The sequence below is a fragment of the Nestor notabilis genome, unplaced genomic scaffold (genome assembly GCF_000696875.1).
Source record: "Nestor notabilis isolate BGI_N333 unplaced genomic scaffold, ASM69687v1 scaffold2287, whole genome shotgun sequence".
In the NCBI taxonomy this organism is placed as follows: domain Eukaryota; kingdom Metazoa; phylum Chordata; class Aves; order Psittaciformes; family Psittacidae; genus Nestor; species Nestor notabilis.
Window position 1 is genome coordinate 26,060 of NW_009935891.1, and position 24,060 is coordinate 50,119.

A 24,060-nucleotide genomic window follows, 5' to 3' on the forward strand; every position below is an offset into this window, starting at 1 on the left:
AGGTATTGGAAAAGAATTTGGAACAAGTCTGCATTTCAGAGCCTGCAGCAAAGGCAAGGTTACACACTTCTCTGGGCTGTGCTACACCAGTTCCTCTGGCAGGGATGCACAGCAGGAACGGCAGCAACTACGTACACCACAGTACCTTACTCTGCTGCTCCAGAATGAGATCTGTCACTCTGCTTAGAATTTCATCGAAGCTCAAACCTGACAACGTATTCCCATTTCTTCTTTGTATGGCTTTTATGTAGCTAGTAAAGTCTGAACTGGAAGGGCAAAGACAACATTATGTCTGACTGGCAACATGATGGCTGTTACCGGCATAGTCGCAGCATGAGAGAACACAGTAGCCCCCATGCTTGACTCACAGCAGTGAGAAGATACTCAACTGAACTGCACCAAGTACCTGCTTCCAATACCTTGCAGGAACTAGAGTCTACCTTAATCATACCTCCCCCTCCCCCACCAAACAATAAAATAATGCTACTTCTATTTGGCAGTGGCTCTAACTGGGGAAAAAACCCAAACCACACAAACCAACACCACAGGTCTGTTCCCTTAAGGAACGTCTCACTGAGTGGGAGGGAAGGGAACAACTAAGATTACTCTGCTCGTCAAACAGAAGCCTTAGAAATCAGTTCTTCTTGTACTGGCTGTTCAGAACTTCTGTTACTCAGCATAGCATTACATTCATGAAAACAAATACCTGCTGTAATTTGGGAATATGCTCTGTAGACGTGCAATAATATTTTCCAATGGTTTTGGAAGCATTCTGTTGTTTGGAAATCCGGGAGGCCTCAGCTGTGTAGCTGAGTCACTTTGGTGCTTCTGGTTCGGCTGGACATGCTGAGCATTACTTCCAGAAATCCCTGACGGGCAAGCTGCAGAAACTGTATCAGAATACGATCCTTCCAGGGGCTTGGAGGGTGTATTCCCTGATCCGCCACTTGCGGAACAAGCCTTAGGATCTGCATATGCTGGCTTAGCTCCAGCCTCCGTATTAAGTGAAGCACGTGTTAGACCTTGACCTTCAGAACTTGAAAATGCAGGAAGTAAATTTGGCTGTGCAGGTGCAGAGGAACACATGATGATGGCTGGATCACTGTCTGGAGGCCTGCCTTGTTTTATCTAGAAATAAGCAGATTTCACAGGAAAAGCAGTGATTAAAATAAATTGAGCAGATCTCTCGAGCATTTGCAGCATGGACTATGACACAGTTGGTACTGCCAAGGAACTGGAAGGTCACATCAATTTACCTAAACTTGCTTCACCTGGGTAAAAACACTGCACAGAGGTGCTCTGTCACAGGTACTACATGTAGAGCTCCTGTTTGAAAGGGGATTCAACAGGACAGACAGCACATACGCAGGCTGTTGCTTTAACTGAAGACAAAGCTGTTGGACAGTTATCAGTTTTACACAGGTATAGCTTGAAGGTGGTAGTTGAAACAGTTAAACAAATGCCACCAATTTGGAAGTAAGATTTCACTGCTTTTAAATAATTATATAATCTCTATATAATTCAGTGTAATTTCTTTTAAAAACCAGAAACAGATGTCAGCTATAGTCATCATCCTGAAAAACTTGGAGCTCACACGAGTCAGGAAGACTTCTTTTTGCACTAACAACTGTCTTCCATAAATGGGAAGAACTCCTTAAAGTAAGTCTAGTTGTGTGACCCCATGACTACTACTTCTTTCAGAGCTGGACTGCTCTAGGAAAGTGGCTTTCTAACACACAGAACTGAAATTCAGAACTTCATAGTTGAAGTTGAACCTGTTGGTTCTTGTTCTATGTTCTGTAGCACCTTTTTGAAGCGGTATTTTACCATTCCTCTGAAGGTGTTAAGTTAATTAATGGAATTAAATAGGGGAAAAAAAGAGTTTTCATTCAAGTCTTTTTCATTTAGGCTTGATAAAGTCTTCTCAAAGAATTTCAGATATCCCTTCTAAAAGGTTACTCCTGTATTACTGCAGTAAAAATAGATACCAAATGCAGAACGAGAGGCTCAACAGTCACTCCTCCCCAACCTGTAAATTGATGGTAACCAAAGGATGGTAACAAAGCTACCTACATACTCTTAAAGAGTTCTGTGTAAGTAAATAGAAAGGAGATACCTAGAAATAAGTGGGGAAGAACAGGCATGCAAGAGAGTGTAACTATGACTTGTGTAAGTCTAGAAAAACTAGTAATGATCATTAACACAGAGTATTAGAACAGAGCCTTGAATCTAAATTATACCAAAACCAAACAAAAGACCTCATATGACTTTCTGCAGAGAATATACACAAAAAAGTTGTCTTGCCTCTTCAAGTGAAATCAGGGATTTCCTATGTGTGTACATTTCGCATCTGGTTTCTCCCCTATTTTGAGGGACGACGGAACTGTCTTCCCCTTCCTCCACACCATCCCAGGTCCTATGGTTGCTGAACGCTATTTGTCTTCAGTGCTGGGCATCAGCTCCCTGCCCTGGTTTCAGTTTTGCCATCAGTGAACGTTTGCACCACTGCTGAAGCTAGCTGGGCTGTATTTCATCACTGTCAGGTGTCTCCCCACCACTGTGCCCATGGACAGTTCAAAGAGTACTGACTTGATACCGACTTTGTCCTTGCTCCAGGAACAATCACAGGGTATGAAAGTAACATGAGCAAAGCATGTGTGGAACTGTTGGCCCACAAGAAAATGTTTTTAAGTAGTATTTATCCAGGATGTAGTCATTGCAGATGCATTTCCATAAATGGCTATACTCCATCTAGTTCACAACAAATATAACTGGAAGTTGATTTTGCTATTTGTAATCAGTTACACATGTGAGTGTAATGGGGCCTTGTCCCTGTGGATTTCGGTGCTACAGGAAAGTCACGATACACAGAAATATTAGACCCAATTCAGACAGAACATGAAGCATTTTAAAGTTAACTTCAAACAGCTTGAGCCTCTCAAGTGCTCTTCTCACTGGCCTTCATCATGCTAATCCACAGTCACCTTTTCCTTTTGACAACTACCTGGACATATGGAAAGCCAGGTTACTTTGTATTCAAGGTTGTGTATTCAAGTTCTTTATGTACATGTCCTATAACGGGCAGCTATGCTGATTCACACTTAAAGACTTCTTAACAAACAGCTATCAAATGTAAGACACATACTAAGACACTGGGAGGAGAAGGAAGATCCACAGTTTCCATTTTAGTGAGGCAGTTCCGTGCACCATTTTTCACCATCTGAATTTTTTCTTCATACTCGGTCTGCAGCAGAAACACAAATTATCCTCCACGTCAGCATTAACTAAAGCTCACTCTATTCAAAACGGCATGAACACAACCATTTTTTTTGCAAGACACCAACAATACCAGGCGTTTCAAATGGAGACGTGAGGCTACCATTTGCTGTAAATGATGTATTTGCATTGATGCTTGAAAGGGTTTGGGAAACCCTTTCTAGTTCCTACAACTCAGTCTAGACATTTTACATCTTAATTTTTCTGTTGTTTTTAGAGAAGTTGCATGGATTAGCTGAAGTTCAAAAAGTACAAAAGAACCAAGAGCAAGAGTGGGATGCAATTTCGAAGCAAGCGTATAAAGGACAAATTTTTGCCTTTATGAAATTGAAGACAGTCATTGTAATTTAACTATACTTAAATAACCTAGGCTGAAACCTGCGCCTTTCTTTTGTAACTAAAAAAACTGCAGTTCAGCATTTGTAAAACAAGCTACTGGTGTTTTTAAAAAGGAATTCAAAATTATTTAAGCTATTCAATCTGTTTTAATATCCAAAGTTCAACTTAAAGCTCTTTAGGAGAAACTAAGGCTTACCTCCACTTTCTCCCATTGTTTCTTTACATTTGAAATAAATATTTCCCAGGATTCAATCTGTGACTTCAACTTAGGCGCTGCTGAAGCTGAGCTGCTGAAGCATTCGAGATTGTCAGTTAAAATCCAACATTCCCAGTATTTTTGTTCAAGACCATTGGTTTTAGTACCACAGTTCTTTTCCCTACCAACTAAAGCACATTTAAAGACTCAAGCAATTTTAAAACTGGTTAAATGACCAGTACTTGGTCTTAGAAATGGATTCCTCAAATGTAACTTGGTATTTTGTGGCAATATAAGGAAATGGAACCTGGCACAGGTTTTCAAAAAGGTAACATCAAGGGCTGAATTAGTTTCTCATAAGGAAGAAAACAATGTTGTTGTGTGCCCAGCAGTTTTGTTCGCACTCTTCTTTATTTCCATTGCAGCCCTTTCGCAGTGATACTGTGCAGGAATAACTGGAATTTCCCAGTAGCCTGATTTTCCCCGGCTAAGAAATAATAAGACAAGAAGCTTGCTCCTGCTTAAGTATTACTCATCTTGGTAATTTCAGATTAAGAAGAAATTCAGCTTCAGGAAAGCTGCATTTAACTATTAAGTTTCTATGCACCTTTCAAGCTGACATCCCTTTGTGCGCAAAACTGACTTGTTGAGATTAAAAGTTTAGTAGTTATTTGTATGCAGCTACTACTAGTACTGAAATTTCTGGTGTAAGCTCTCCATACCTGCTCCACGACTTCAGCATCTTGAGATTTGCTTCTGCTTTGGTAGCTATGCCATTTAGCTTGCATACTTCAGTTTCCTTCCAGTTTTTGAGTACTGATACCTGTAACAAAACAAACTGTGTAAAAAAACCCCGTGCAGTAAAAGCACTGCTGTAGCACAAGGAATAAATCCTCAAAATAGATTTTCATAAACATCTGAAATGATAGTTTGATGATACAGAATACAACACAAACCGAGTTCCTACAATGAGCAATTTCACATAGAATTAACAGCCCTGGCAGGCCTTCAGGAGGATAAAAAGGCTGCATTCATTTGAACTGATAGTAGAAAGCTTCCATAAATGTTCCATTTGCAACTTATCCTATATATCTCCTGTATATAGGATATATATATATTTATATATGTACACTTAAACTTTAAGTAATTAAGGCAACCTTTTAAATATTGCATGGTTCAAAACTAATGTGGACCAACAATTTAATCTTCTTATAAAAATCCTAAGATAACCTTCAAGCCCTTCTTAAGAAGGGAGAATTGTTCATGATATTCAAAGCATTTCCAGTATGAAACGTACGGGTTTAGAAAAACTCTTGGTATTTCTCAGTACTCTCCTCCTGTCAGAGAAACACACTGGCTGGTTGTTACGTTCTGATTCTAGCTCATAAGGCAGCAGCTATATATTAGCTAACCGCGACTTACTTTAAACAAGGAATTTTTCAAGTTCTATGGTTAATTCTTGCTAATAGAATCTATTCATAACAAGGGCAAGTATGAAACTCAGTTACTAGTTGAACTTTGCATGGGGCAATACTATATCCCCCAAATTTTTTTAATACTGATCAGTAATAATAATGTGCCTTGACAATCTGTGGAGTTATCTGTAGGATAACATCATGAACAGCACTTTTGATATATGCTTATGAAAAGTTTTAGATGCTATTTAAAAAGTAACCAAGGCTTCACCAGTCATCTTCCCCACCTACTATCAGTGCAAATGATCCAAGCTTTAGCAAAAGTGATTTAAGATCTTTTGTTTGTACCTCTGCTTTAACAGCTCTTTTCACACACTCTTGGTAGTCATCTTGACTCTTTTTTATAAGCTCTTCCAATTTTACTTTCTCACTAGCAAGTTTATTACTGTGAAATAAAAAAAAAAAGAAGAAAAATATTTGAGTAATGTTTATGACAGAGCAGTATTTAAAATTTATGGCATTTTAGAGGTTTTCTACAAGTAAACTGTTCTTTGGAATGGCATATCTCCATTTACATCATTCAGCTTGTGCCTTCAGGTACAGCATCATGCTCTTGCAGCCCTACTGCTGGCTCCACAGGCACAGCCTCAGGATTTCTTCACCACTTCTCATTGTGCAACCTAAAAGCTTACAGGAGTTTGACTCCTGCAGTCATGCAAGTGTTATTGTTCTGAGCCTGATCACACAGATAAAGAATGTATCTATAAATGACACTTTGTCTTTATACTATGTGGAAATGAGTTACTTTCAGAAAATGTTTAGGTAACCTTAAGTACATTTAGGACTACAAGCAGGTGGAGGTGCAAAGCTACACACAGCAGTACAGCATGTCTGTACCATGCCCAACTTCTAACACGTGTTCTAAAACACCGCTTCATATAATCAAGGGAAATGTATGAGAGTATGTTCAAAAGCCAGATTTTTATTATCCTAAATATCTAAAAGCAAATAATATTTACTCACAATAAGTAAAAGTAAATTAACTTCAAATAAGGGATAGACGTTAAAGTGCTCATTTTTTCCAAGCCTTTAACCAAAGTGAAGAGAGAACTCAGTGAAGAGTCACCAGGAAAATAATACTGCTGAAAGGTACAAGAGTTTTACCTGGTCTCGAGATATGTATTTAAATATTCTTTATACTGCTTTTCCTTCTCATCAATGGTCTTCAAATACCTAGAGTAATCAAACATTTATTAAGCTTGTTCTGAAAAATGTTCATTAGCAAATACATGGCATGTTCCCCTACAACCACAGTGACAACTGCGCAGCAGTAACAATGCTGTTTAATACCGTAAGTGCATTTAAATGTATTCCTAATTAAGCAGTAACTAATGTAAAAGCAGGCTGATGATTTTTCAAGACAAGTTTGCCCCAAATTTGTCCCAAACTATTTAGACTAAAGATAAAACAACAGCATTCAAGGCCAGAAGTCTCCTCAGGTCTGTGAACTGAGAGAGAATTTAAAAATACAGTAGGAATTGTCAAATCTGATTAGAGTAATTATCCTAAATCAGTTTCATCAGTTATCTAGAAGCTATTTTAAATACTTACCTGTAACTTGGGAAGAAAAAGAAAAAGGAAAATATGAAAGCAGAAAAGCAGATATGTACATATTTCAGCCTACTACTGTGATAAACACCTATCTGGTTACACAGCCAATCGTCAGGTTACCTAAAGATTTCTGAAGTCTTTAGAATCCGAATGCTTCAGAAAAAGCTACTGACAATACTGCATCAAATGACACACGATTTATTTTTCAGTATGTCAGTGACATGATCTTATGGATGCTTGTTGGCTATTGTAGAAGTTGCTTCTTACTCCTCCACAGCCAGGACAGCACACTGCCAGGGGAAGAGCAAGGTCTGCTGCACACAGATAGGGTTATGATGGGCTTCACACATTGATATTAATGATTTAAGTTCTATGGAAAATCCTGAAGACTTCTAGTTTAGGGTGAAGGATGGGTAAACCAACAAAACCACCCAAAACCCCAACAACGCAACAGATACACCCAGTTATGGGGTTCTGGCAGTTCCACTTGAATCTGGGAAACAAGTTACAGGACTAGAAAAGGAGGAAATGTGCATCCTCGGGTGACCCTGAGATACTCTACTGTGGCAGAAATAGACAAAAAGGCTGTATGAAAAACAAATGAAGACCAGAGTTTGGCTGGGTTGACTGTACAATAGAAGAAGGAAGAATGGAAATGAAAATTTAAAGCTAATCCTAATGCCGTAGAGGAGCACGCTGAGAAAGCAGTGGTAAGTCATGGAGAAAAGTAAAAAAGCAGTGCTACAGGTTTCCGGAAAACATGAGATCTTGAGCAGTGAAGAAAGTGGCATTTGTTAATAAGGAAAAATAATGCTATATGTAGATCCTATTAACAGCAGCTCTAATCCAAGAATTGCATTTAACTCATTTCAGAATGACATAATCAGGGCAACAAGTCTAAGTTTTCACTCTGCATACATCATGGAATCAGTAGATACTGAAACTTACCACAATCTATCAGAAATCACTGCACTGAGAGCTGCTTTAAAAAAACAACAATCCAAAAAACCCCCAAAACAAAGGAAAAGTAATGTAAATCAGTATTTAGTTAACTAGTTAAAATTAAATTAGTACCTCTCATTGCTATCTGTATGCTTTTTAGCTGTGTTCCTTAGTGCTTTAAAGTTCTCTTGACTTTCTTTTTTCTCCTGTTGCCATTTTTTCACTTGCATTTCTAAGTCTCGATGAAACCAATCCAGTTCAGTCTTTGATAACTAAAAGCAGAAAATAAGAAAACATTATTTCTGAAAACACTATTTTATTCAAAAGCAAGTTAGAGCAGATTGCTGGCACTTGTGATCAACAGCCAAGACAGTGAAAAGTACAGTAACATGAGTTTTACTAGTGGTTAATTAACTGTTAATTCAGTTGTTCAGTGTGGGCAACATACTGATAAATGCTTTCCCCTGACTATCTGCACACTTTGTTTCAGTGACTTGCAACCCCGTTTTGCAGCCAGCTAAAAGAAGAAACCCAGTTCCACACCATCATGTACAAATACATACTGAAATCCTGCTCCAAATCAGAACTGATTCTGTTGTACTGGCACTAACAACCAGGAAGTTACCATTCATAACAGAGCAAGACAGTAGCGGATCTTATGGCTGCCACAACTGCTTAAGAAACTCCAACCAATGTAGCATTAATGCATTATTGGGAAATCTATATAAAAAATTATTTTTTAAAGAAGTGCCTTCAGTGTCCCTGGACAAGCTCACCCACCCCACACACTGCTGTGCTTTCAGCTCAAACTGTTCTGAGCTCATGCTTTTACCAAATGTTGATACAGAAGTAGTAGATGTGAGACTCCATCAGCCCTTATATGAAGGTTTGCCAGGCTGCTTTTAGGCAATGGCAAAGCTAGAGCTCAGGAGCTCCCAAGCTGCAGTACAGGAGTTTACTTCAACACACTCCTGGAAAAATATATATAAAACTGAGACTGAATGGCAGGCTCCACCTTACTAAAGATAAAGAGAGGGCATGGGGAGACACGGCTGTGATGTCACCTGGTATTTATTTTTTAAATGGAAAAATTCCTTTTCATGTAGACAAATGGGCAACTGGTAGCATCTACAGCTTTAACTATAATCCTGTCAAAGTGGTAATAGGCTTACAGTGTTATTCGTGGATGACTCCTCTTGCTCCCCAGACATTTCCAAGGAAACAAAGCCTGTCAGCAAACCCAACATACCAAGACAAGAGTCAGCAGTACAGGGCTTATCTGTTCTTGAGCTGAATCAAAACCGATACCTATCCACTAGATGGAAGCAAACAATATCCTACATGTTTAAGTGTGTTCAAACAACGATGACACACAAAGATTGTGAGATTTGAGGAGTTAGACTTCACAGCAATGAGGATGGCCAGTCAAGTTTCAGAAACCCTGTTGATTAATTACAACCAATCTTGTGAACCACTGCAGTTTGTCCCATTGCTGCATGGATAAAAACATTACCTCAGTCTCTTGAACATTTCTCTTTATGAGCTCTTTTAAAGCACTGGTTTCTTCTGAGCTTCGGCTTTGTAACTGTTCATATTTTTCCTGTGCTTCTTTAAGTTGTTCTTTTAACACTTGGTGCTCCTTTTCCATACGTAGAATATCTCCCTGAAAATCAATCAGTTACCAAAACAATCTAGTATTTGTTTCCACAGGGCAGCAAACATTCATGATGTCTAAAAAGAGCAGTCTGTTGGCAGGTGAGATTCAAAGTCTGAAGCGTGGTTGGGGTGGGTTTTTTGGAGGGGTTTATTGCAGGGGGTAAGAGGAGGTGGCATTTAACAGAAAGTTTTGTAAGTTTCAATCCAGCTCAGGAAATGAACATTCATGTCTGACCATGAATGGAATGTGACTGGTTCAAAGGCATTTTCTCACTTCTATCTCCTGTACAGACGTAAGACTGCCAGCAACATCAGCCTGAGCTGTTTATCTGCCCAAATGGAATATTTAAATCAAATCTCAAGATTTTGGAGAGGAAATGCTAAATTTCCCTAAAACATACTCCAACATCTGAATAGTTATAGAACAAAGCTCCAAAATCTTCTTGTGGGCCTATGTGAAGTTTTCAAGAACATTACAGAATGCAGCCCAACATGAATCAGGGGAGAGAAGCCAACACCACACACCACCAAAGAAACTGAAATAAAAAATATTTGCTAAATCATTTCAGAGAACCTTTACTTTTTTTGCTACTAAATTTCTGGGCATTCCTTTAGCCTTCTTCATGAGAAATATGAACAAATAGGTAGGTAACTTACTTGTTGCGTTTCAAATGGATGAAAAGGCAAAGTATTAGTTTCTCTATCAGCTACTTCATGATTTACCTAGAACACAAAGAATCATTAGTTGATTAAAAAGCTTTCCAGTTATATATGCAACTAGCAGGTCATCTCTGTTTTGGAGCTTTGGTACCTAACCTACAATTTTACAAATCCAACTCCATTACAAAGTAGGTCTATGTACAAAGTAAAAAAGGAATCACGCAAGTGTTTCTGAAATGGACTTCTACCTACAATGAAAGCACTTTTTTTCAGTCATGATCTTTCCCTAGTTTAATTGACCATGAAGCATTCATATTGAGAACAACAGCTCTCTGAGTCTTCAAACGCAGCTGTGCTCTGAATATCTGAAGACTTAAAACTTGCAAAACCAGTGTCTGACAGCTCACTGAGGAACTGTGTTTTGTGGCTCCTCCTAAACTCAAGATAGACCACCTAAATGCCTCTACTTAGAGGGGACTACACCCAAGGACGCTCCAAATCCCTTGTTTTCCTCAAATACCATCCATCAAAGACTTACTGAAAGAACAGAGTTCAAAATCTAATCACGTGTCACATTAAAGAGCCAGTTTATGATGTTACTGTTCTAATAGGCTATTAAAATCACAGTCAGGTAATGTTAAATGAAGAAGCGTGGTACAGCAAGGCAAATGGAAACACATCTGTCGCTTAGTGACATTTTGATCTCTTCTAACCAGAATTCACTAAATTAAAAACTGTTGCCTTTTCTGATATCTTTCTTGCATTTGTTCAAGCACCAAACAGAAATCCCATTTCAAAAGGCCAGTCAGCCAAGTGATGAAATTCATCTGCCAAGACTGATGGCAAACTAGCTTTCAGCAAGTGATCAGGAAAGATGTAGAGTGATGAAAAGTTTTGGATACAAAACAAGTTTGAAAAAGGGAAAAAAAACCAAGTTAACATTTTCCTAATGTAGAAAGCAAGAATAAAAAGACAACTATTTATCTTAACTGCTATAAACAGCTGTTCCTCCCTTAATAACAAGAAGCAAACGAAGATGAGGAACTCCCCTGCAGCAGTCGCCCTAGCATGTTGGATAATCTCTCATAAATGGATGTGTGAAACTGACATATCCATAACTCTGAAAACCCAGAATCTTAGTCCAAAATATTTTCTGGAACAACCGTGGATGTGATTTGTGTCTCCCTGTTACTGGAACTGTGTTTTCATGTATGCTGGTCCAACTCTGGGGTACCATTAAAAAGTGAATGTTCCAGCCCCTCTTCTGTTCAGCTCTTTTACTGTAGGCAGTAAAAAACTTTCAGTTTTTACTTCAGGAGAGAAAAAGAAATGTGATGGAGCTTGCCCCCTGAACTCACCATACAGCTGGGCTGCCACTGTAAGACCATGAGGGAAACATCAACCAGCAACTGTTAGAATGTACAAACTATCTAAATCCTCAAATATTGTGAAAGTTAAAACAAATCACTGAACTGATTAAAAATGAAAAATGATGGCACAGAAAGACCTTCCTTAACCTCTAAAGTGAAGCTTAAACTGATGTATGTGCACTAGTTCCCTCCTTTAATCCGGGATCAAAATATCTCTGAAAATTTCAGGCAGAACAAAATTCTGTAACCAACTCTTTAAAGAATTACAGATGAAAAACAAGAGTAGTTGTAGAAAGTGTCAGCATCTTAAACTCCAAGTTCTAAGGAAGCGCCCAGTCTGATAAACACCTCAGTTATCTTCTAACTCATGGCCTTCTTTTGGGAGATAAGTACTAGAGAATGCTAAATACTACTTTTAAGATCCTTTACATTTGGCTGTCTGGAGGTATTGCTTGAATATTTGATCTTGAAACTCTATACAACATTCAACCCTTTGGAAAGTCATAAAGAAATCATTCAAACAGGAGTTGTACTTTCCAGTGCTCAACACTTATTTATCACTTAAAAGCACTCAAATAACTGTTCATTTTAATTTCTTACCTGAACAGCTATCATCCTGGTGTGAAGATTGCTTTTCATTAGAGGTACACCTCTACTTTCTTTTTCCAACTTAATAACCTGTATACCACATTCAGCTTCATTTGTACTATTTGCAACAGCAAAATTGTCTTCATAAAAAGTGTTATCGGAGTTCTCCATTTGGCACTGAGGGTCTTCATCTGTTTTTATTTCAGTTGGTGTAAAGCTGCTTAAGACATATTTTCTGTCTGAAACTGCTGATTCATCACTACGCTGATGAGCTACATGATCAGCATAAATATAACTAGGTTGTTGGGCAACATTTGACATGAGAGGCACTTGAGAGGGCATTAGCAATATTCTTTCATATTGACAACCCCAGGAAGTCAGAGGCAAAAATATATCAGGATTTTCAGAATCAAAGCAGTTCAGTAAGATGTCTGGAAATGAGGAACCCTTTCCCATGTTATCAATATTATGACTATGCAAAGAATGCACCGATGTACATGAAGTAGGAAAAGAACAGGGCAAATACTGTGGAGTCTCATAACTTGCTACTGTTAAGTCAGAAGATGTTGATATGTGGGGTTGCTTAGGACAAGACAGTGGTTTAAATTCCTTAGCAGCTGGATTTAATTGTAATTTGTTCTGGAAAGAGTAAGGTTTTTGCACATCATAGACTATATAATTTTTTTCTTCATTATCTCCAGTCTCATTTCTGTTTATATTTTCTTGAATAAGAACTTCATGTTTTCTTAAGCCAATAAGATTATCCACCATAATGAAACGAAGAGATTTCAGAAGAAAAGATTTCAGACCACCTTCATCTTCTACAATCTTGCGAACTTCTTCAGGGAAATGTTCATATTCCCCAATTAGTAATTTATCATTAATTTCCATAGGGCCATGTTGTTCCAAGATTAGAGAGAAATATCTTAAAAAAGAAAAAAAATAAGTTGACATTATCAAAGGGTTTTTTTGCCCCATGTAATTCTAGATCCTTATTTCACATGTTGTATTTTCACAATAACACTTAAAAGCGAAGACCCTCTAGAACAACTGAAGAACAATCATTTGAAAGATGGTGTTCTAGCCAAGCATAATCATATTCTGTAATACTCTTGCTTGTCCACATCTTACTAAAAACATGCACCTATTTTCAAAACATTAGTATATACTTTTATGTACCTACATATTCCAGGCCCCCAGGACTCAAATCACGGACTTAGTTCAAGATGTTATAAAAATTATGAAGTAATATTAAAACCTTTAAACTGCCAAGCACAGAAATGTATACATACTCATATAAGCTCTCGGTGGTCGGGTCTGGGTTATTATCCAAATGTCTTTGATAACTGTTACTATTTGAAATGCCATGGAGCACTTCAAATTCCTCTAGTTGCCCCCGAATATATTCTGGGATTACAAATGGTTCATAAGAATTTGTAAAATCTCTGTAGCATTATTAAAAAAAAAAAAAAGAAAGAAAGAAAAAGAAAAAAAAAAGAAGAAATAAGTAGTGCAGATGAACAATAATTCTTGTTTCTGAAAATAACTGTATTTGTCACATATACTGAAATCAGAATATATTGTACGGTAACTACATAGTGCTAAAAATATACCCCAATAGCAAGCTTTTTTTCTAACAAGCAGAATAAACACTGTCCCCAGAATACTTAACTGCTGAACTTATTAACTAACCTGCCACAGTAACAGGGCCTAGCTCTTGCTAGCAGCTTTCACATCTATAAGCAAGAGCAAAACCAGGCTCAGAATACAAGAACCTGACTCCCGATTAACACACAAATTCTAAGCAACACACTACAGATGACCTCAATTCAACATCATAACTTGCTTGATAGCTAAATTTCAGTTGTGACTATGGAGAATGCACAAATATATTAAGTTATTTCTTGCTACATTAAAATCGAACACAAAACAAGCAAAATGTTACTTGAAAGAATAGCTTATGGCCTAGAAGATGTATCAGACTGCAGCCTGGCAACCATTTGGTCACTTCTGACATCATTAAGATCTTTGAATTCTAATGCCTCTTACACCTGTCCTAGAAGCAGAGAAATAATGGTTCCACACAAGCTCGTGTCAAAACCACTTAGATGTTAAAAAAACCTTGGTGTTTCTAAGACACTGTCTTCTCCAGCACCTGCAAAGCACGTTAGAGTTTGGGCAACAAGCAAAGATACATGATGGTACTTACAAAGTATTTTCTTCTATAAATATCCTATCTTCTTCTCGTGGTGCTGTACTAACTCCACTGGATAATACTAAAATAGGCTAATTGAAAACAGATTATTATTTCTTTAATCTCACAAAAGAAAACGCAAAATGTTCTACTGTAAAGACTATGAGTAACTTATTTACACTGACTCTTGTTCTGTAAGTTCATGTTCAGAGGCCGTATTATGAACTGCAAAACTTTAAAGTACAATAATCAGTACTGCATCATAGCAAGAAAGTTCTTAATTTAAAATTACTAATTTCTTCTTCAGAATTTATTTTGGAAGAAGAAATTGGGATATTCAACCCAAGCTCCCTCCTTTTTTTACCGATTTCACCTAAATCCTAGATGTGCCTCATTTTCCTTTGAGTTTGGCTTAAAAACCAAACAACAGTACAACTTCGCTTTGTTAGGTCTTAGATATAACTTCTTTCCAGTGGGCTGCACGTCAACTGACTTCCAAGGAAACTCACTCTTTACATCTGAGAGCCTTCAAGCTTTAATAATTTTACTCCAAGTAAGTCCAAGTTATTAAAACCATGTGGAACTAGGAATATGACACCTGTTATTCTTATGTTCACCATTACAAATGTTTTAGTTGTCTTAATGTTTATTATCTAATAACTGTAGAAATACACAGGCTTGTACAAATGCACCTAATTCAGAAAAAGAAAAACCTGGTTCAGGAAAATAGAAAAAACCTTAAGTTTACTCCTGAAATTCTAGTAAAATTAGAAAAATGCAGGGGCATGGAGGAAACAAAGAAGACTCTTTCAGGAGCCTTCATTAAAGCAAAACCCTAGAAAAGCAGGATAAAAGACAGTATAGGCTTCAGGTACAAATATTATACCTAGCAAAACCTATAAAATATTTAGCAGCTAACAACATTTTTCTGAGCAATAAATGGAACACTCACATCTTCAGCCACTGATATGCCCATAAAAATTATCAGAAAAGACAGTTTAATACATACTTTCAGATTTAGTTCATGAGGTGTAAGGACACAGTTTTCTTTCACAAAATGATGGGTAAAGTGTCCTTCTCCAAATTTACTCTTTGTCAGTGCACAATAAAGCAGAGCATAAAGTATTAATTCCATAGAGCAGTGAGCGTACTGCATTCACCCCAAATTGACACCAGAACAGTAATTCAGAACTAAGACAGTAGATAGACTAAAGGTATTGGTATCCAGTCAGAGCCAGTTATTCATAAATAACTTTTTTCTTTTTTAATATTTAGAAGTATATTTTATATTGAGAAATTTGTAATGTAACAAATGCTGAGTCTTAACGGCATTATTCTACTTCAGGAAAGACTACTTTAAGAATGAGTATTTTTGTAAATGCCACAAGTATTTAGCAAAACAGTCTCTATATATCTGAATGCCAGCAATTCTAATACACATTTGTAGTAAGCAGCTGCAAAGTTACTGACCCTTGAGTCTTTTGAGTTCTTCTTCCTGTTTTTATTTTTAACTTTGATACCATTAGTCTGAAACAGAAAAGTTAAAATCGTCATTTTCTTCATTAGGATAAAATCGTGATGCATTTCCAAAACAAAAAATTTCACATTAAAACTCTCATTCTGGTTGGACCAGCAAGATTTACAAAGTCAAGTATGCAATCTTCTCTCTTTCCACTCCATCCCCAGGTGGAAGACATAAAAAGAAACAGCACTTTGCAAGACTTTATCCATTTTGTTCTTTTTCATCATTTTTCCTTCTTAAAACACATAGAATGTGGATTTTAAAACCAGAACATACTATCATTTCAGTATTTCAGCTGCTTACTCATTGCTTACAGCATAAAGAACTGTGACATCCCACACAACAGTTTCATGTGGGCAACAAGCAGCAAACAGAACTGTCAAATGTTCTGGTCACTTCAGTTTTCTAAGACATGCAAAGATGAAGGAACTAAAATGCATCTTCACTTTTTAATAAGACTGTGATTATAGATTAAGATAAGCCTACTAAGAGTAACTTACAGTCTATTTTAGGATATAAGTAACATGGAAATAGAAGTAATTTTACTGTAATCCATTCTTAGATTTCCAATTCATTAAATTAAAAAGCAAAGAATTTCACATTTTATTAAGATATATATTAACTAATCAACTCGAAAGATTTATTCTATATGAAAAGTAAATCTTGGATTTGTACAGATATATTTATCTGCAGGCTAGAATAATCTTAAATGAGAGTGCCTCAAACACATAATTAACCGAGATACATAATACACTTTTGCCAATTAGAATGGATTTTAATTAAGATACTAATCAAAAAGTGACTCAGATTGATGTGTACTTTAAGATTTATGATTTGAATCTGAAAAGCACCTATAAATTGTAATGAATAAATGCAAAATATGTCTAACTCACTTCAAATTTACTTCGCTTATTAGTGAAATAAACGTCAAATTCCTAGCCTTACAATTTAATGACATCTGAAGGTAAAGCTGGGTTACACCACCTTGTTGCTTTGGACTGTAAAATACACAGTACAGTTAGCGTCCAAAATGATACAGATTCAGGTTATGTACACTCAAGGAAGAATCACACTTCAGTTCAGTTGTCATGGTAAATATGCAGATACAAGGGATGCCATCCAGAGGGACCTTGACATGCTTAAGAAGTGGGCCAACACAAACCTCATGAAGTTCAACAAAGCGAAGTACAAGGTCCTACATCTGGGTTGGGGCAATCCCAAACACAGCTGGTACAGGGCCAAGAGCACCTCCCATATGAAGACAGGCTAAGAAAATTGGGGCTGTTCAGACTGGAAAAGAGAAGGCTGCGTGGAGACCTCATAGCAGCCTTCCAGTATCTGAAGGGGGCCTACAAGGATGCCAGAGAGGGACACTTCATCAGGGAAGATAAGTGATAGGACAAGGGGCAATGGGTTCAAACTTGAACAGGGGAGATTTAGGTTAGATATAAGCAAGAAGAGTGGCGAGGCACTGGAACAGGCTGCCCAAGGAAGCTGTGAATGCTCCATCCCTGGAAGCATTCAAGGCCAGGCTGGGCAGTGGCTTTAGCGCTGTTCAGACTGGAAAAGAGAAGGCTGCGTGGAGACCTCATAGCAGCCTTCCAGTATCTGAAGGGGGCCTACAAGGATGCCAGAGAGGGACACTTCATCAGGGAAGATAAGTGATAGGACAAGGGGCAATGGGTTCAAACTTGAACAGGGGAGATTTAGGTTAGATATAAGCAAGAAGAGTGGCGAGGCACTGGAACAGGCTGCCCAAGGAAGCTGTGAATGCTCCATCCCTGGAAGCATTCAAGGCCAGGCTGGACAGTGCCTTGAGCAACCTGTTCTAGTAGGAGGTGTCCCTTTCCGTGGGAGGGGGGTTGGAACTAGGTGAGCTTTAAGGTCCCTGCCAACCCAAACCATTCTATGGTACAACAGCTAGTAAAAGTCTCTCTTTTTTTTTAATTCCCCAGTGATACTTTCAGAGAGACATTTTCTAAGTTACCACCAAACAGCTGTTATCAAGTAATACAAAAATGCTATTCCCACATGCCTTATTTTCCCTATCCAAAGGTGGGGGTGCACATCTACTTTCACTACAACTTCCTCATCTGCATTCTTGAAATGCTCATAATCTTAAAGGCACCTTGTTGGTGTGTGCTTTAACTAAACAGAAAACTGAACAAGTATTTCACTGAGAAACTCAGGAAAAATGGTACACTTCAAGAAAAGGAGGGGCAGGAAGGAGGATGAAATAAAAAAGTAAGCAGACCTCTTATCCAGTGTGAAGAATGATGATGTAAAATAAACAGAGATGCATATCTCTTCACTTTTGCACATTTTTAAAACACCAAACACGTGCTCATTTCTGAGCTTATACCAAAGAGATACTAATTTCACTTACTGATATATTTTCATTTCCTTCCTTCTTTAATATAATGGTAGGGTCATCTATTGAAAGAATAACAAAGTCACGTTCGTAAATGGAAAGAGCAGTATTTTATGTAACTTGCAATTGTAAGTTATGAAATTAGAGTAATAACTATTCTAATTCTTTATCAAATACCATGAAAGCATCTCAAAGATTGTAGCTGCAGAATCTTTATGCTTGATAATAAGATAAATACTTATTTAAATACTGAAAGATAAATACTTATTTTGGCTGGACATTATATATACACAAAGATAAACTCTGAGGTTTTGGCCCTTTTACAGAGCCCATCATATATGATGTAGAAACAGACCAAGTACAGTGCTTGTAAGAATGATGACCTTTGCATACTTACCCATTTTATCAAAAAATTCATCTAAAGCTTGATGAAGAAATGGAAAATGTTCTCTGTTGTCTTCTAATAGCCATATAAAACAACGGTTTTTCTCTAGGGGTGGTTTTAAGAAATAATCTCGAATTTCTTTGTCTTCAGAACCAGTGACATAGTCAAATTTACTGCCATACTTCTCATTCCAGAGTGTGGTTAAAATAGAAATGTCAAGCTCTTGTAAAAATTGTCCATATTGAAGGAGAAAGTTCTTTGTAGCTGTCAGACCTAAAACACGTTAAAAAACCCCAAAACATTTCATTCAGGTTTCAGAGTTTTAGTGCTTACAATGTGATACTCCTCTTCAAAGAGGAACAGTTTGTTCTAAAAATTATACAGTAGATGAAACAGTTACATAAAACCTTTTGTATCTGGAAAATGTAAACAAAAATGATCAGTGTTTTATATAAATTTTACTCTTAGTCAACACCAAATATAACAAACCTATATAAATGCCTTAAAGAATATGGACAGGACAGTTCAAACTTCAGAAACCAAATCTTATCCAAGGTTTGGGGTTTTTTTTTTGGCATTTTACATCAATTTTGCCTGCAAAAACCAAACTTCTACCTTCATTCCATTATAAATTCAACAGGAAACTATTGAGTAAGGCAACACTGTTGAAGAGTACCAAGTTAAATTACTTCCAAGTTACACAGTCAGCTGAACTTTCATGACAAAAACCCCACCATGACTTATTTTTCTGAAACAAAATATTTATACACATATTATCATTTAAGCCTATTCTGGAATTTAAAGACATAAAAAAGAAAAATAAAATTGTTAAATTTTCCCTTTCCAACATGGACAAAGCCCTGCCCACATTAGAATGCTTTACTTGCAGAGACAGGAGTGGTTGTTCCTGTGTTACCACTGGTTATACTTTCTTCTCTAGAAATCCTGGCTAAGGATCAAGTAAATTAAAAAGAGGAAAGCTTTACTTTACCATTTAAAGTTAAGAAAGCAAAAGTGGAAGATAGGGAGGTTATCTTTTCATCTGTAAACAGAACAATTATGACAGAGTAAGATCTTCTGCTATTACACAACCATATAACCTACCCAAGTTGTTAAGATCTTTCAGCCACTTGTGTAATTTGGGATCCACTTCTTCCAGTTCACTCAGCACATGGATAAACCCCCTTGTTTTTACTCTGTTTTTTTGCTGAATTAAGTAACTGATGAGCTGCTCCATCACTTCATGTGTCATGCTACTAGTTTCGGAGTATGATGTGTAGTCTTCCTCACTGATTACAAACCATGAAAGTAATTCCTTTAATAGTTTGGAAACATCACAAACGGCTGTTTTTATTCGCCCAGCATTTCGACTGATATGCTGCAGAACTCGATCACCGGCATATAAATCCTGAACATAACCTATAACGAGATTTAAAGAAAGAAACAAGGGAAACAAGATTTCACGTCTGTTTACCATAATTAAAAATATCAACTTTAAAGTACAGATAATTTGGACTAAGTGGGTTTTTAATTATTTGCTTTATCACAACAATGGAAATTACAGCATATGTAACTTCCCATACAAACTATGGGAATTCACAGCATTATGAATTTGACACAACATTGTTTTAAACTTGGTTTACACAATGAAACAATCCTTAGCACCTCAAGTAGATTTCAGAGAGGAAAAAAAAATAAATAAATTACTTGCCAGTGACCATAGCTTCAAGCAATTGTCTATACAGAATTGTCTGTGTGGGCTGCGTGCAGAGACAGAATTCCCCCAAGCATCAGTTCTCAGAGCAATGGCACGCTTCTGAAGCACCTTTGCCCTGACCCTGCCACTGGTTCTTCATAGAAGAAGAGTGAAAAAGATTACTGGTTCATAACAACCTTCACCTTTCATCATTCTTTGAGATCATAAGTTCATAGAATGCAACTTTCAGAGCTCAACTGACAGAAACAACAGTCAAAAGATTCAGATCTGAAAATATTTTTTTAAAGAACAAAGCACTACATATTATACCTAGAATAATCAAGCATTGTAAGACAAACAGTTCCAAGCATACTATAGGATTCAATGAACTCTACAGGTATAAGCCATGCCTGAGTCTGCATTAAAAACATCTGTATGCACATTTGTAGAAGACAGAGAAGCGCTCCTCTCACTTGCACTCCTCTCCAGTGCATGAGCAGATTCGCTCTTATTTAAAGGTAGCTGTGGCTGCTAATAAAACTAAACAAAAAAACCCTTTTTGAGCTAGCTCTCCCCTGAAACTGGCACCTCAACCTCTAGAACAGCTTGAGAGATTAAATTAGATAGGGTTTTTGGAAAGAGTTTCTCACAAAATTCCCCCAAGCGAAAAAAAAAAACCAAACCAAACCAACCAAACCCAGGGCAATAGATACCTTGTCTCCAAAGAATTCAATTTTGATACAGAATTCACTGGGGACAAATTAGAAAGGTTGGCCAACACCAACACACAGATTTTTGCAGAACTGCATTAAATTGCTTCATATTGACATACTCCTGCATCAGTGTCCCAACTTTTACCCACAGTACTTCAGGGTGAGCATTCTTAGAAGTTTTAAGGGTGTTTAGAACAGCCAACTCACATACATGTAACCTGAGTGACCTGCAGTGGATCCAAGGACCAGAACTAAAGCTAAGCCATAGGAAAGCAGATAAAGGAAGTGCCACTTAAAGAGGAAGAAGTGCCAGGATATGCCACTGAGCAAGCAAGAGGGTTTTGGTATGCCATGTATGGGCTGAAAAAGTTTCCTCAAAGTACTTAATATGAAATTCTACAAAGAAATTAACATGAGAACTATTTTAAAAGCAGTAATACAGACAAAAAAATGTAAATTAAAAAAAAAAAACAAAACAAAATTATTTTTTTTTGCACTGTAGCTTGCCTTAACGGAAGATTTCATATCTCTGAAATACAGAACACTGCAGACCAACATAACTGGAACACAAAAGCTGAAGCATTAACTGACACTTACAGGTTGGAGCATTTATTTTCCCAAGTCCTATGAAATATGCTTTTCAAGTTATAGAATCATAGAATTAACTAGGTTGGAAAAGACCTTTAAGATCATCAAGTCCAACCATTATCCCAGGACTGCCAAGATCACCACTAAACCATGTCACTGAGGGCCTCATGTACACAGTTTTTGAACACTTTAAGTCACTGCAGTTTCTGCAGTTAGGCTATCATTCATTCTTTATCCGAATGCAATTGTCTGGGTTTTTTATCTGTAGCAGTGTCCTAACTTACTGGTTATAATGCTTTTACTGAAACTACTTTTAAATAGATGTACTTGGAATTTGAGCCTCTGACTTCTTCAGACTGCTACTTCATGAACCAGTGAAGCAAGAATAAAGGTTTCTTTACAAGGAATTTAACCATACACTAACATCCTACAGTTATTTAGAAATCAAACCAGAACTGAAATAAAAGCATCTTAAATAAAAATGCAGAGGGGGATTATGTTCAATAGTAGTGTTTTGCTATAATTTGACCTTGGACATTCAAAATGCTAATTATGCTACCTCGTAATAACTTAGAGCAGTAACGTGTATTTCCACATACCACTCTGAACACTGTACTGAGATGGTTCTTTTCCCATCTGGTTTTCTTCCATTTTCCTTTTAGCAGAATTCTGTGCCTCTTCTCGTGCACGTTTTCTTTGTAATTTTTTTTCTTCTTTCATTTTTAACTTCCTAAGACTGAAAAAAAAGCAATTAAGCAGTGAGCCTAATGTTAGTTGAGATTTAAGTTGCCACAGGAGTTTGGCACATCTCAGTTATTTTTCTTGTCTTACAGTAGAATGGAGCATATAGTTATTGTAAAATACTGTGCTGAAAAGTACAAATATAATAAAGCTAGTTTCCACTTAGAAGTTGAGACCTCAAAATTTTGTTAGTTTCACAAAGTACGTAATTGTAATAGCCACAAAATGCAGTAACTTTACTTCCATTAAAGATGTCTGGATTAGAATTAACTTAAACACCATCGGGTTTTTAATTCATAACTCAGCATTTTGAATGAAATACTAATGTTTTATTTCCTTAACTTTTAAAAATCGATGTTTATCCTCTCATCATGATTACTCATTATAACCTTACTTGACCAGAATATCTCGAATATGTGAAAACAGTTTTGTGTGACCAAACTAAAAATTTTGTTGTTTTTAAAGAACTGTATGACCAATAGAGAGTCACCAATAACTTATTCAGAAATACCAGTTAATGTCCTCCTGTGCTCAGGTTATAAATCTGTAGCTCTGTATCTTTGCTTACAAGTTAACTTAAATGCTTTTGCAATTTGTAATTTTGTAAATTGGTTTTCGTAATTTGGATCGTAACATATTTTACCAGGCCTTTTAGCTTATCAGAGGCAAAAGGCAAGAATAGCTTTCCCAAGTATTTCTGGTATTTTAGCAATTCTTAAAATGGCATGAAAACCAATCCTAAACTGTTTTGTTCTCAAATTGATTCAACTTAATTTTAAACAGCAGAAAGCTTACCTTGAACATTTCTGTTTAATAATGGCTCTTGGTGGTTCCTTGGTTTTTGTGATTTTTTGTTCAAACTACCAAAATAAGTGACATGATATTAATTAAATTTGGGTTACAACGCAACATTGCCATTCCAAAATCCAGGAATCAACATCTGATGCTTTAGAAAGCAGTAGAAGTGATACTATGAAAGAGATAATGCAGCCTACATAAGCCTCATGAAGGCCTACCTAAAATTATCTTCTACTGCAACAACTTGGTATATAATAATACATCTTTATCTGCAGAAAAGACAGGTTGAAGGATAACACAAGGTCAAGAAAAATTGGAGGCTGTTTTGCTTCACCAGTGGGCAGGAAGCAAACTTTACAATCACTTTTTTTTTTTTGCTTCTCACATATAAATACTGCTCTGGGAAGAAATATCCATTTTCCTGCTACAGAGGGTAAGAGCACTCTTCCAATAATACCATTATTTCTTTTAGCAAGATTAGTTAAACTAAAAGAGTTCCTTTCATGTCACACAAACTAAATATAAAATGAAACTCCAGTTCCCATTCATGACAATTCTAATCCACTAAAAAATAATGCCTGCTCCACCAGAAGAACAGCTAAGAAGAGAATGGGTAATTAATATTCCCAGCTAACACTCAAATTCTGTAGTTAAGATGGCGTATTACTTACGAGTTTGCAGTTAAATTCTCATCTTTATTTTATTTACCAGAGTAAATATTTTAAGGATTAGTTTCATATTTTATATGAACATTAACTTACTTCACATTTTACCAGACCAGAAGAACTGAAAATAACTATTTTTGAAATAAGGCCTGTACAATCAGGAGTGAAACACAATTCTTGAAGAAAATCCTGTAGGAGAAAATGGTACAAATACATTTAAATTCATACAAAATCTATGTTCTTACACAGATTACAGTTTCTTAATTTGAGATGACCAAGGTATTTAAAGCAAGCACAGTCCTAAATTCTTACTGGATGAGGAAAGCAAGTGACA

The 24,060-nt window shown here is 36.8% G+C and overlaps 1 protein-coding gene across 1 annotated transcript in view; it reads right to left on the bottom strand.

Moving 5' to 3' along the window:
* Positions 1-24,060, bottom strand: part of TTC3 (tetratricopeptide repeat domain 3) — a 62,338-nt gene that overhangs the window by 1,294 nt on the left and 36,984 nt on the right. The window contains exons 23-42 of the mRNA XM_010018036.1: positions 23,823-23,915; positions 23,059-23,123; positions 22,122-22,258; positions 19,630-19,944; positions 18,538-18,798; positions 18,156-18,202; positions 15,718-15,774; positions 14,263-14,339; positions 13,346-13,498; positions 12,066-12,978; positions 10,093-10,158; positions 9,293-9,442; positions 7,912-8,051; positions 6,391-6,459; positions 5,575-5,671; positions 4,534-4,634; positions 3,812-3,905; positions 3,146-3,244; positions 707-1,128; positions 146-266 (exon numbers count right to left, since the gene is read on the bottom strand). Of these exons, the coding sequence (XP_010016338.1) occupies positions 146-266; positions 707-1,128; positions 3,146-3,244; positions 3,812-3,905; positions 4,534-4,634; positions 5,575-5,671; positions 6,391-6,459; positions 7,912-8,051; positions 9,293-9,442; positions 10,093-10,158; positions 12,066-12,978; positions 13,346-13,498; positions 14,263-14,339; positions 15,718-15,774; positions 18,156-18,202; positions 18,538-18,798; positions 19,630-19,944; positions 22,122-22,258; positions 23,059-23,123; positions 23,823-23,915 (3,477 nt within the window). The remainder of the gene's footprint in view (positions 1-145; positions 267-706; positions 1,129-3,145; positions 3,245-3,811; positions 3,906-4,533; positions 4,635-5,574; positions 5,672-6,390; positions 6,460-7,911; positions 8,052-9,292; positions 9,443-10,092; positions 10,159-12,065; positions 12,979-13,345; positions 13,499-14,262; positions 14,340-15,717; positions 15,775-18,155; positions 18,203-18,537; positions 18,799-19,629; positions 19,945-22,121; positions 22,259-23,058; positions 23,124-23,822; positions 23,916-24,060) is intronic.